A 13,772-nucleotide genomic window follows, 5' to 3' on the forward strand; every position below is an offset into this window, starting at 1 on the left:
GTTTTTCTGGGCATGCTTTGGTTCAGGAGACCTAGAATAGAATGTGTTGCTTTCCATCAACTCAGTCCCAGCCAGGTAATTACTAATGGCTCTAACATTGTGATACAAATTCAGCTACTCTTTGCTGAGATGTCATTTGATGCAATTCACAGAGAGCAGAGAGGTTTAAGGAGTAAGTTTGAAAGGATCTCTTTCTCCAAACTTTACTCTGTACCTACAAATGGGAAAGGAAAAAGCGTACTGGTCACTGTGAAATAAATGTCCACCCATTCCACGCAGCGTAAGGAAACAGCAGTTACACATGGATAAAGTTTGGATTGTGTATTTAAAAAAAAAAAGGTCTCTTCTCTATTATGTCAGAGCAACTTGCCTTTTTTATGCTCCTTTTTTCTAAGCATTTATACAGGTACCAAGTACAGGAATCAACAAAAGCCTAGCTTTTCATATTGTCTGAACTCTTGAAATAATCAGAGCTCTTCCACCTATTTGTGGCAATGTGTGTTTCTACCAGGAGATGGCAGGCCACACATGCATCACCATGTGCTGAGTAGTAAAACCTCCCTAAGTGCAGCAGCATTACTCCAAACAGGAAGGCAGGCAGATTCCTATAGTGTTCTAGTGTGACAGTGGGTCCAGTATTTGCGAGGAGATGAAAATGATGGGATGTGGAACATTGGTACATAGTTGTCAGCAGCAGGAATCTCCAGAGGTTGCTGTAGTGAGAGGCTACACACGCTGCTAGAATGAAGGGCTCTGGCTGTGCTGTGAGTGGCAGGGATGCATACAGCAAGTGTAAGTGGACCTAAGGGGGGCACAGCTCTTCATCTTACCACAGCAGGGGAGAGGAGAGACTGGTAGTTCAGTAGAACACCCGTGGCTGCTATCTGTTCCAGCCATTTTCTGCTGGCGTCTCTGCTGCTCTCTTCATACTCTCCATTGTTGTTGTATCGATAGTTGAGAGCAGCCAGTAACTGCTCTGAGAAGGTGCAAATAGCAGCCACGAGAGACTGACAGAAGATGGAATCACGTCTCAGCTGTAGCTCAGTATCTGCCAGAGAAGGGGAGAAGAGCACAAAGAAGTCATGAGAACACTGGCCTTTAATGTCACTGCCAAAGCAGCAGTTTGTGTATGGGAGACATTTGGCTTCTGCTGTAGCTTTGCACAGACTTAACAGATAACCTCTTCTTGCTGTGCAACCTGGGTGGGTGGATAAAGACAGCACAGCTAGAGTACATGCATGCTGAACATTTTCTAGTCCACTTGACTGTTTATTATTACCTCTGCCATCTGCAAGCTCATTCTTCTGACTGGGAAGAGCTGTACCTCCTTTGTGCCATGTCTGGACCGATTCCCTTCTTTTTATGTTTACAGAAGCAAGAGAATTCTTGAAAGAAAGTCTCTGCCATTACTTCTCTCCTGGGCTATTAGAGATTCATCTTCCCCCATCCATCTGTATTTTGTGGGCTTCCCATATGCTTAATACATTAACTGGGCCTGTCCATACGGTACCAACTGGTTTATGTTTCCTGGGAGAATTTCCCCCATGTTAACTTTGCTTCCAGTTCGCCTGCCAGGCAGCCACATGCTGCTGGTCACAGCAACCTCGTCACACTTAAGGGGACTGCAGGCCAAAGAGGCACATGAATAAGTGACAAGCTCCCTCCCAGGCACCCCAGGCTCCTCCAGCGGGCACGGCAGCACAGCAGTCTCTCATCAAGGCAGTGTTCCCCAGAGAAAGATGCTGAACATCCCCCAGGGGCTTTGAAGATCTGCATTATTTTTATAAAGCACTGAAGACCACCAGGACACGCCAGGCTCTGGGCCATATTCTCAACCTAAGGACAACCAGTCCTCCAGCAGCACACCTCTGTGCTGCTAGAAGTATGGTAAAGAGAGATCAGGGCTGCCCTCAAGGCAAGGGAATCCCTGGTGCCATAAAGCTGCTATGGCCAGTTCAGTGCCACCAACTTCTCTATTCTTTCCAGAGGATGTCCATGGAAATGCTGCAGATGGGGCACAGGTAGAGGCTTTGGGAGTCATTGCAGTTGCCATCAGTAAAACCAGCCTCCATAGCCACGAGACTGATGCCACAGGCTGATCTGGATGGACTCACAGACCAGCTCTGGCAGTAGCCAAGAGGTGACTGAGAGCCACACAAATCTTGCATCATCATTCTGTGCAGACTTGAGAATCATGTCTGGCACAGTGAAGTAACAGCCTACTCCATCTAGTTGTTACCTCATTTTCAAACAAAACTACACGAAGTAGGTGTTTCGATTACAAGACCACACATTTACCCCTGGGAAAGGCTTTTTCCTTGAGCTATGAGCACAATGTTTTGCACATGGTAACAGATTGATGATGTTCATGGTGCATTTTAGGTGCTGCTGCACACACAGGTTTCTTAGTCTGCTTCTGGCTGTTCTTTCAGCATACACAGTTCTGATGCCTAACGCGCCTGCTCAGTTTGGAAAGCTGACAGAGTCCAGTCTCACAGAAAGTTGTGCAATAGGTCTCATTTTTGCTGCATGTTCTCACCACAGCAGGAAACAGTAAGGGCCATCTGGGAAGAGGGATTGTACAACGGAAAAAATGAAGACAGTAAAAGAAAAACAGTGCTCGTGAAAGAAACATCAGTGACCAGGCAGGTAACAACAAGCAGCTTGCAGTGACTGAAATCATGTAAACTGAAGAACAGATGTCACATGCATGGGAAGGTTGCCCTAGGTACAGAGCATGAGAAATGTTAGCATAAAATGCCAGGGAAAAACCTAAATGTTACGGAAGAACATAACATTCTTATGTATGCACATGCATGCACGTGCAAGTTTTAGGGACTTGTGTATGTATGATGTTTCGTAACAAATCAGAGCCCCTTACCTGTGCATTTTAACAAGGCCAGGAGCAGCTGGTTCTTCCCATCTAGAATAGTGAAGAAAGAGAATGCTGTGGTCAACATGATCTAAGGGAGATTTTAGTGCATTTGATTAACAGTCTCCTCATTCCCCACAATGCTTGGCCCCCACACGCCCATTTCTCTTTACTCTAGTAGTCCTTACACAGATGTTAATGACTGAGAAAGAAACAAAGTGTAAATCTAAGAGCTTTACAGGCTAAATGCTCTGCTAACTGCTGTGAATTATTGGAAGCAAATTGCATGTGGATGTATCCCTAAGGAGGTGATTTCTGTTGAGCTTTGAACTGGACTGTAAACATCAGATGAGCTCCTGTTCCAGTTCACCCAGGCTGCAATGGTTTAAGATGCTGCAGTATCTGATTAGCATTCATTTCATTTTGGAATCTATTTTCTAAAAAGGGTACAAAAAGCACGGGGAATAGATCAGTCTGATACCATTCTGTCTGAACGGGCTGGTGAAATAAAGTAAGGGAGAGAAAGTTCTTTGGAATTGCTGCACAGGTGAGATTTTACCATAGGGTACTGGGACTCTGCAAGCAGTAACCTGTTCTGCCTGTTCTCTAGATCCTTGCACAGCCTTATTACCAATGGAGATGATACAATGATAAACTGAACTGATGGGCTTGATTAGATCAAGATCTTTTCTCCCTGAAGCCAATAACAAACTTTTTCTTTCTTATTTACAGACCTTCCACATGCTTCTGTATGATTTCAACAAGGTTCTTGATGCGCAGTGGAAGGTTCCATGGATCTTCTTGAATGCTGGCTTGAATATTATTCCGGCACCTTACTGTGGTTTCCTCCTTCTGTTTAAATTCTAGGAAAAATGGAGCTCATTAGCCACTGAGGAAATGCTACAGAGCTAAGAGTGGCTTATCAGTTATAGTGTATATACAGTTGAAAGCAGAGATACCTTATAAATAGCAATGATTTTGAATGAAAAAGGTTCTTAAATAGTTCTAATATGGAAGGAAAGAAGACTATTCCTAAAATCTCACAATCAGCAGTTTCCTAGCACAGTTGTCAGTGTGTGGACTACAAGTTACGGACATGGGTGACCACAGGCACAGTGAGGGGAGCTCTGCACCACTCCCACAGCACAGAATTCTGTGCCATTTTCTCTGCCTTTAAAAATGTGCATGAGGCAACTCTGGGTACATCCAGAGACTCTGGCTGCGCAGAATCAGATCAGCCTTTTGACTGCAGCTGTCACATCCCGTAATACTGATGAAAAGTTATGAAATATCCTGCTTTCTTTCACCTGATGGAAGCATATTATTTAATTACAGAGTAGAAGATTGATTCTCCGTGACTTAGCTATGTAGCTAAGCCAACTACCCCACTGTTAGTGATAAAACGTGTAAGCAGACAGAGAAACAGAGAAAGACTGTGCCAATGACACTGCTCATGAACAGGACAAACAGCATTCAAATCCCCATCCATCACTGAATGGATGGATGTTCATGGCAGCTATTAAACAACCACTTGAGGCCAGGATTCCAGCTGAACATAAGCAGGATGCCTGTGTTCCTTAGTGTGGTGAAGGTGGGATCATCACTTAATGAAAAGACTCTTGCAGTGTACTTGATCTAGTTTTAATAAATGAGACTCTGTTTAAGCAAAATAAAATAAAGGAAGGGTCTGTTATTTCTTCACTTCATTCAAACAGTGAATGGGAAGACTAACAGATACGCTACATAAACATGAATGTGTTTGTAGAAATGAGTTCATGTAACAGAACTCAATTTCTGGAGTCAGAAGGAAAAAGCAGCAGCTCTCTGCTTGTGACTACAGCACCTGAAGTGCAGTAGGAATAGCAGGAAATATTTCAGATTTCAAGTGGGAAAGGAAATGCAGCAAATGCTCAGAAAACAAAGTCCTGTGTATTTCAGTGAGAGAAGAAACCACATCCTGGGCCCCCAAACCATTAGGACTAAAGTCTCATGGTGCTCCCTGAGGCAAAAGGAAACAGGGTATCATTTGCTCTCTATGGGAATCTGTTTTCAAAATACGTGTCATGTGAGGATGAGTTTACTCTGGCAGTTAGCCAGCTGAAGCAGAGTAAGTCATTAAGCAAACTCAGACAGAACCATCTGGTGCCTCAGATCTACAGTGGTCAGCCCCTCATCACCTTATCAGAGTGCTCATTTACCTTGTACCTGACCTATCTCACCCTGTACCTTTTGAGATGGTATCTGCTGATACAGATCTGTGATCCGCTGTTTACATCAAAGGATAGATTTGGAGACTTGTGAAAGAGCTGTGAGGATTCAGCTGCATCTACCAGAAAAGTGTTCCTGTGTTTCCCAAAGGAAATCATATGAAAATGACCTTCTAAGGATGCAACATTTCAATGGTCAGACTCACACCTGCTGTTGATGTAACTCTGTGTGGCCACACAACATACATGCACTCATGTTAAGCTCTTAAGTCCTAGCAAACAACATTGTTCAATACAATCAGCCTTTTTCTCTACCTTGCAAACTGTGGTCCATTGGAAAGTGCTTGGTTTCTTCAAAGGCCTTAGTTATTACTGGTCCTTTTAGAAGTGCATTGATTGCGTCAACCTATAATTGGAACATTTCCAGTCAGTGTTATCTGGTGCTATACATCTATATAGATGTGTAAACACGTGAGGGCTCTCCTGAGATCAGTAAATGTGACCCATTTAGACCATACAAGGTACTAGAATTTTGTTTGCCTTCTCCTTTTTTCCCCTTAGTCTAATGCCTGAGGTAAGGCAGGTCAACTTTCCTTAAATCACAGAAGGGAACTTAATATTGACAAGACCAATTCCTTCAACTGCCCGACAGCACACTAGCTTACACCATACCCCAAAATCTTGATAACTTGCCTTCCCTCAAATTATGATTTAATTAAACAATGTGATACTTCCAATTTCTTGTATTGATACTGATGAAGTAATTCTGAGTAAGAGTAATGCTTTACATACCTGGTTAAACAGATGTTCCAGACAGCCATGAAGTTTGTCTTGCTTGTCTAAAGGAATCCTCATATCATTGGGAAGCTCATCTCCTAATAAAGGAAAGATGAAAAGCTCTTAACTTTACAAACATAATCTGAGATGAGGCCACGTGAGACACAAGCACACCTTCACACTGTGAAGGGTGGAAAATGATGCTGCTTTATCTGTAATTCATAGATAAAATATTAATGGTTTTCTTATAATGCAAATGCCCGATAAGTAAGGAAGCTTAGCCCTGCCTAGTACCTCTTCCATACTCCAAATTCACTGTAGTTTATTAGAGAACGAACAAATCTCTTATGTTCTTTTGATTAGTTTTGAAGAAACCGCATTTGCAGCTGAAACATGCAAGTGCTTATAATCAGCAAAGACCTATCAGCTCTGCTGGGGGTCTGGTGTGAGAGAGATGCACATAACCTACACAGTGCACTCACCTGATCCCATCTCATCGCTGCCCAGGTAAGAGCTGTTGCTGCGCACACTGGTGTACGACAACACTGAGTCCCGGTTACTGTTACATTCACTAGAAAGAAAGGCAAAAAAGGTGATAGAAAAAAGCTGTCCCTGATATACCATTATTCTGGTTTTATTAACACTGCAATCCGCCAGACTAATTCAGTTACCCATATAGGAAAGCCCATTACATGCAGAACAACCATTAAGCAAAGCCTCTGGGGCTAGCACTGTAAGAGGATGTCTTGTTCCATTTGTAGTCACCTGGACCCTGTAAATAATGAAAATGGGCTTTCCACCGTGGACCTCACCTGGGTTATGTCACTGAACATGCTCTATGAGTGTGGAGTAGGGGAGAAATAATTAAAATCTATGAGATTGAACCTCCACTGAACTCCACATTCGTTACCAATCCTCAGGATATTGCATCACCCAACTCCAGCCTGTATGGAAGCTGCAGCAGCACAGCTTCTGGAGAGTGGAGGGGAAATTCGAGGAATCTATACTGTCAGAGAATTGGGCACTGCAGATCCTAAAACCACCTCAGGAAGCAGAGGGGTCACTACATTTGGCTTCACACCAGTGCTGGCTCATGAACAGCTGGAAAATTCTAGCATGAATCTCCCCTGTTTAAAGTTCACTTTACACCAACTAGAACTTAATAAAGGTAATCAAAAAAGCTGCAGATCTCAGCCCCCCTCCAATTAAGTGCGAGTGGTTTTAATGCTGCAAGCCCGAAACAAAGCCTAGAAAATTCTCCAGATTGTTTTTATTTTAGATTGAAATGAGAGAAAAAAGAGCAATTCAAAGAACCCCAATCAAGGTTCTTGCCTGTTCTTTGTTAAACCTAGTATCAAAGAAAAGTATATTTTCTGAAGAAGATTAATACTTAGGGTAACTACTCTGCAGTACGAACCCTTGCGACATTTGATTTACACCTCCAAATCATCCCACAGAAAGCAGCACAGCTAATGTAAACAAGGTGTTTTTCTTATCTGTAATTTGCTGAGCTCTGTAGCTCCTCAGTAGTTTTTAGATCAAAACACATTTTACTGCCTCTTGAGTAACTATTATCTGTAATATATGCTTAATTCTCTGCCTCTGTCTAATAAAGATAAGACAGAATAATCTATCTCATCTTACATTTATGTGAAGAATTTATGAACAAGTGACAGCCCCGCAGAGACTGTTTGTGGTGTCACTTTGTTACCCAGAACAGATTAGCCTCAATTAGCCATTTCAACTGAACTGCTCAGAAATGGGATTCTAACAACAAAAGAAATGCAGCACATTTCAATAAAACCCTTAAGAGCACCTGTGCAGATTTAATCTGGCACAAGAAACAGAAGCCACAGATCCCAACATTCTGAGTGCCGCTTCTGTTTCTTTACTGACTTAGTATTTGCTGCCCTTCGAGATGTTCAGTATTCAACTGGACAACACCCTGAGCAACCCAGTCTTGTTGGATATGCTCTGAATGACAAGGGACCACATGGGCTCCAGCAAACCCTTCAATGTAAACTGCTCTGATCCCATAATTTCTGCAGCCCTGCATGAATGTAACATTTTATTACTTGTACCAGCACAAAACCAATAGCAAGGAAAGAAACAAGCCCATAGCAGGTCACAGTAATCCTCCCAGCTCACTGTGAAGTGTCTTTACTCCTTTGTGTATGCAAAGTCCTACAACATTACTATAAGTGTAAGAATGGCCTATTAAGGATGTAAAACTGCAATGGTCAGACATGACTGCAACTTGTTATTCTGTTTCTTCTGAAGCTGAATTTCCAAACGTTTCCTCCAAGGAAAGATGCATTTGGAGTGTCTGAGATTTCCTTTGGTAGCAAGCGTTTCTGGAGAAGCAGCAGTCAGTCGTGTCCCAAAGATTAGATTTTGAGGCACCTGAATAAACATTTGTATTTGTGGTTTCAAAGGCCCATTAAAAACAAAAACCTCAGTGCCCACTTCTGGTTCTCAGAGTCTTGAGACTTTGGGGAAAATTGTTTGCAGAACTGAATGGAAACATCCCCTTACAACAGTGGCTGTTACAGGACCAGGCAGTCTGCAAACTCTGCTGTGCTGCTGTGCTTTCCAGCTACACCACACACAAAGGGACAGTCACACCAGACCTACTTATTTCATTTTATTCTATTTTCTAGAAGCATTGCATTAACCTTCTGGCATTGTTGTGAGGGAAGGTTTGTGGTTGTATCTCCATGGCAATAAATGTACTGAAATAACTATAGCTAGTGAATACTTTAGAAAGTGAATATAGAATAACTGACTGGGAAATACCCTGTTTGTTGAATCTATACGTGGATTAGAAGTTCAGAACATTGTATTAGTAAGGGAAAAGTGGCACAATCTTTACACTAACCTGTAGGAGTCTCTGTAACTCATTGTGTCCTGGCCAGAGTCTTCCTGGTCCTCCTCAGAAACCTTGAAACAGACCTTCTTGATTCCACCATGCTCGGCTTTGTCAGGATCACTCTCTTCTGTTCCCAGGGAAGGTGGAGATGTCTCCTCAGTAGATGGTGGCTCACAGGCACCACCTTCTGTAGGTTCTGTTATGGTGGACAAAAGTCTGCAGAAGAAGAACACAGAGCTCTCAGGGACTGGTGGGTATAATGAATGTGGCTGGAATTCAGCTCTGTGAAATCAAAAGCAACCTTGCCAGCATTCTGCGTAGACCACAGGTACGTGAAACTGCAAGTTCTAAAGGGGGTTCACTGAAATCCATGAAGCTTGGCTCACAAAAGGTCCCGTTTCCACAGGTACCCTACCTCCACAGAGTATAGTTTAATCACTGTAACCAGCGTGGCCTGAAAGAGCTCTGGGTTTAATTTCCCAGAGTCCTCACTTCCTCCATCCAAGGCACTTGTTTCTCCTCTCAGGCAGTGCCTCAGCTCACTGGCTCTACCCAGCAGCTACCACCCTTCTTTAAGTATGATTGAGCCAAGGCATTCCAGTCAGTTGAACTTCTGGTGCGTGATGGGCTGTTCTTTTTGTTACTGAGATTCCTGGGAGTGACTGTGAGTAGCTTAGGGCACGTCATGGCCTCCTCCTGCACAGATCACCCCTGCAGCCCCTCCCAGCAAAGCTGCACAATACACAAATACACTACTCAAATCCTTCATTAGAATTACTGGGAGATCCACAATGAGAAAAAGACAAACAGAGGAAAGGAAAACATAGGTGCCCCAGAGAAACTGGCCTGAATTCACAAGTTTTGTTTAGCCTGCCTTACAACAGACAAAATCTCAAGTGTAGGGATTATGTCTATATGGAATTCCAAACCTGCTCTTTGCACCAAACAGATTCTTATATTGGAATATATAGTAAGCAAATGAGTGGCCGTTGAATTCAGGTAGACTTTGAGGAGCAAAAGACAATAATACATACATTGGTGGACTGGACATATATAAGTTCCACACAGCCAGCAAGGAGCTGTAACACAAGCGTCTGCGCAAAGGGGTGAGTGTAAGGGTCTGACAGTCAGGGCCAACAGGCACAGCGGGCTGGCTGAGGTCAGTGCCTCCATTCTGTCAGCACTGCTCCCTGCAGTGCATACAGATGCTTTACTCACTTATTTATCTGAATGACATATTGCTTCATTTCCTTCACTGCAATGTCAAGTTTGTTAAAAAGGTGCAAGTAGGAGTCCTGTATCTCCCGATCTTCCTGTTTCAGCAGAAAACTGAGTCCCCTTTCTTCCTGAATTGCTCCTCCATTTTGCTGGCCAAAGCTGCTGTCAAGATCTCCATCTTCTAGGGTCAGACATCTCCAGGATGGTGCAGCCATGGTGGTGATGCAATGCTGAGTATATGAGACTGGATTTAAGGTACCTACTGAACATTGAAGGGTCTAGTTAGTGCGGCTCTCATTACTTTTCTTGCTCCATCCCAATAATGATTTAAGTTTAGTTACATTTAGTTTAAGATAGGTGGAATTTTAACAGGAAAAAAATAGGATTTCACAGAATTATTTTACATAATTACATTTTATGACAAACACATTCCTTAAAAAAAGAGAAGGGTTTTTTTCCTGGTGTGCCAACTAGATTTTTTGCATTTACTGCATCCAGAAACAGCTTAAATTATGTAAGTAATGACAGCAACTGTCCACAGATATATAGGCAACATGGATAGTATCTAAAAGCATTTGTTGAAATGTTAATGAATTCAGGTTCTCAGGGGTTAGTCTGCGTTATTATTCCAGCTTTACACACACACACAAAGAAACAGGATTAGGTCCTTACAGAATACAAATAAAGTTCCTTTTCATTTAAAAATGCTGATAGCTTTGGCATGGTACGTTGCTAACCACCACCTTGGCTTGCATTAAAAATACTATGGAATTTTAATAACTTCAAGCAAGCAGGGCTTCTTTATCAACTTCATTTTGAATGGTCAGTGCCATTCTTCGGAAGATTGGTTAGTCTGTGCTTCCCTGTGTCTCTTCCAAACATTCCTGCACTCTGACCTTCATAAGACAATGAACCAGAAGCATATTAGATGAGATCATGATGAAGAAATGTTGAAATAACCAGGTTGTAGGACAAATGCTATGTAGCAGCTTTTATCAGAAAACAGATCCTCTTGACAGAGTAAAGTTACCACCTCCAGTGAATGGAGTTTATTTAGTAATGACAAAAAAAACCCAGCACTATAATCTGATTGACTCCCATCTTCCCCTGCAAATTCAGCCTGTCTTCACAGCACTAGCACAATAATCAGCCCCCATTCACTTCTAGTCAGTAAGTCACGTCTGCCAAGTGCAAACACTACTCTGGACACTTCATTATCATGAGGTGACCACACTGCTATTAAAAGCATTTCACCTGAAGCCTCTCTCTGCTTAAAGGCATTACAACAGTAGGGCAAGACTGTTTCTTTGGAACTTATTTTGACCTTGCTGAGCAGTGGAATGACACAGCTCTTTATGCAGATAAAATCAGTTTGATCTGAAAGTTAATTATCACCTTGCTCTGGATCAAGACCAATAATAGAGGGTTTCCGTCCAATGCGAATGCTGAACGACCTCCCTGCTGAGGTAGTGTTTTTGGGGTATGACACCTCCATGAGGTTAATATGGCAGTTGGTGGGGCAGAAATCCATGCTGTTGAGAGAATGTGGTTCCATGATGGCTTGTTTGAAGGCTGGGCTCACTTTTGTTTTCAAGTCATCTGCAAACTGGGAGAAATAAAGCAAGCATGTGCTAGTTCACTTGCAAAAAAAATCTGATGCAATACAGACGATCCTTTTCCTGCCTCCTGTTCCAGAATCACATCATTTCTGCTGCACTTGGAAAACTGCATTTTTTTAAAAAGCTCATAAAACAATAACTGAAAGCAACTGGCTGTACCTTCTAAGGCTGTTTGCAAATATCTGAGATAACTGCACAGAAAAGGCACACACAGCTTGTTTACACTGTGATGTACTGTACTTATGTTCATGTCAAATCAGATACTGATCATTCTGTTGTCATATTTATTCACTGATATGTTGGAAATGAATGTGCAAATATAACCCACACTGACAAGCTGGAAGCAGTGATTTACAGATAAGGGCTTTTTCCTCAAAACTTGCAATTTCAACAACTGTTTTCATGCCTCTAGGACACCTACCTCTAGCAGTTGAGATTCATTAATAAAGAACACCAAGACCAAGTTATCACAATAGAGTAAGTACTATCTTGAGGCTTCACTAATAACCAGCAGTGTTGTACCTCTTGGTAGTTGGTGAGCCTCCTGCTAATGCTTTCCAGCTTAGTGTCACAGATTTGCCGGAATTCATACTGGGGCATGGTGGCCACCGCGCTGCTCAGGGATATGAGTCTTTTGCAATTCTTTACGAAGTGATTGTCCTCTGCAGCAAAGGCCTCTAAAATCTGAACAAAAAGACAGGATGTCAGTGATACGAGACTTGACAGCGAGGGAAAATACAGCTGAGTAAGTGGCAAAGCCCCCATGCTGTCATGGCTGAATAAAGCTGCCTTCAGAACAAGCTGCCTTTATGAGCGCCTGAGAACCACCGTCATGGCTAATCCCAGAGTCATAAAACACTCCTCAAAAGTTTTTAGACTAATTCAAGTGGATCAAAATATCCACTGTCAAGGTTACCTACCCTGGTACCGTCATGGGACAGAACAGTAACGTTACTGGGATGTGACAGAAACAGTTACTATTAGCTCGTTACTGTCACGGATGACCAAAATACTAAGTGCACTGCTGCTTTCCAATAGCAGCAGTTCTACTCGATCCCTTCAGCGACCCATCCAGCCTATCTGATGGGGAAAAACCTTCTTGATTTTCTTCCAAGGTAAAGCTGATGCTTGCCTGAAAATATTAATCTTGAGCTGATGGCTCCCCTCCCTCTACCTCAACAGCTGAATGGAAGCAGTTGCTGACTTGCTCATACAAACAAGCTATTATAACTTGGTGCATTCTAATGATGAAAACTAAGCACAGAGTTGAGAAGCCCAAGTGCTACCTCATCTGAAAAGCCAAGCCAAGACCAGAGAAATGCCTACATTATTGGCTTCCCTGTTCTGTTTAGGAATGAAGCTGGCCATGTATGTTTATTTCCCAGTACCTTTGCAGTGAGATTGAAGCAACCTTTTGGTTCCACAATTTTCTCCAGTACAAAGGATTTGATTCCTGCACTGCTGACATATTCATACACCACCCCATGCTCCAGGTGGGTGTTATCCACAGTCAGGCTGATGAGAGGTGTTTCTTCACCAATCACCAGTGGAGAGCTGATGGTCTGTGGTGACTGGGCTGGAACCAAAATAAGTCATTAGAGGCACCTGAGAGCACATCTGAGCACAGGCATGAATAGGGAAGGGAAACCTGTTGGGAGGTATCATTAAATGCAAAGACACACAGACACAACCTTTGGATCCAGGAGTCTCTGAACTAAATAATGCTGCTAGAGGCTGGGAGGATATCCTGGAGGAAGGCATTTGCTGTTGGCCACTACTGAAGACGGTGACAGAGAATCCACATGCTCCAGTCCACACATTCTGATGTTCTTCCATGTGTGCGTGCACACGTCCACACACAGGACACTGCTTATAGCATTCAGACACACAGAGTCCAGCAGAAGCTTTCAGAGGACAGTGAAGTATGTGAACCTCAGGGTCTTGTTTGTAATGACCCTCTGAAGACTGCCACTTTTCTGTCCAATATTGGGAAATGCTCCAGATAGTTTTAGAGCAGCAGAGACAATGTGGGATGGCAGGGCAGGGGTGGGGTGAGGAGAAAACATTTTCTACACACAGCAATGCTGTTGTCACCAGAGAACAGATGCAAGTTATAGTAGATTGAGATTTGCCAGAGAATTGCTCACATGCCTCTACAGGGCACTGATCCAGCAGTTCCGCTGCGGAGCTGCCCTGTTTGACCACTGGAT

The 13,772-nt window shown here is 43.0% G+C and overlaps 1 protein-coding gene across 3 annotated transcripts in view; it reads right to left on the reverse strand.

Moving 5' to 3' along the window:
- The window catches only part of PREX1 (phosphatidylinositol-3,4,5-trisphosphate dependent Rac exchange factor 1), a 150,713-nt gene that overhangs the window by 7,667 nt on the left and 129,274 nt on the right, over positions 1–13,772 (reverse strand). For 2 of the 3 annotated variants that reach the window (XM_061441548.1, XM_061441546.1), the window contains exons 22-32: positions 12,951–13,138; positions 12,085–12,246; positions 11,339–11,549; positions 9,944–10,205; positions 8,735–8,941; positions 6,339–6,427; positions 5,872–5,954; positions 5,395–5,485; positions 3,607–3,735; positions 2,882–2,923; positions 831–1,048 (exon numbers count right to left, since the gene is read on the reverse strand). In XM_061441548.1, the coding sequence (XP_061297532.1) occupies positions 831–1,048; positions 2,882–2,923; positions 3,607–3,735; positions 5,395–5,485; positions 5,872–5,954; positions 6,339–6,427; positions 8,735–8,941; positions 9,944–10,205; positions 11,339–11,549; positions 12,085–12,246; positions 12,951–13,138 (1,682 nt within the window). The remainder of the gene's footprint in view (positions 1–830; positions 1,049–2,881; positions 2,924–3,606; positions 3,736–5,394; positions 5,486–5,871; positions 5,955–6,338; positions 6,428–8,734; positions 8,942–9,943; positions 10,206–11,338; positions 11,550–12,084; positions 12,247–12,950; positions 13,139–13,772) is intronic. The other variant, XM_061441547.1, reaches the window with a different exon arrangement.

Source organism: Pezoporus flaviventris, unplaced genomic scaffold (assembly GCF_033815535.1).
Source record: "Pezoporus flaviventris isolate CSIRO_AGI_PZ_B2104156 unplaced genomic scaffold, CSIRO_AGI_Pfla_v1 ptg000213l, whole genome shotgun sequence".
Classification (NCBI taxonomy): domain Eukaryota; kingdom Metazoa; phylum Chordata; class Aves; order Psittaciformes; family Psittacidae; genus Pezoporus; species Pezoporus flaviventris.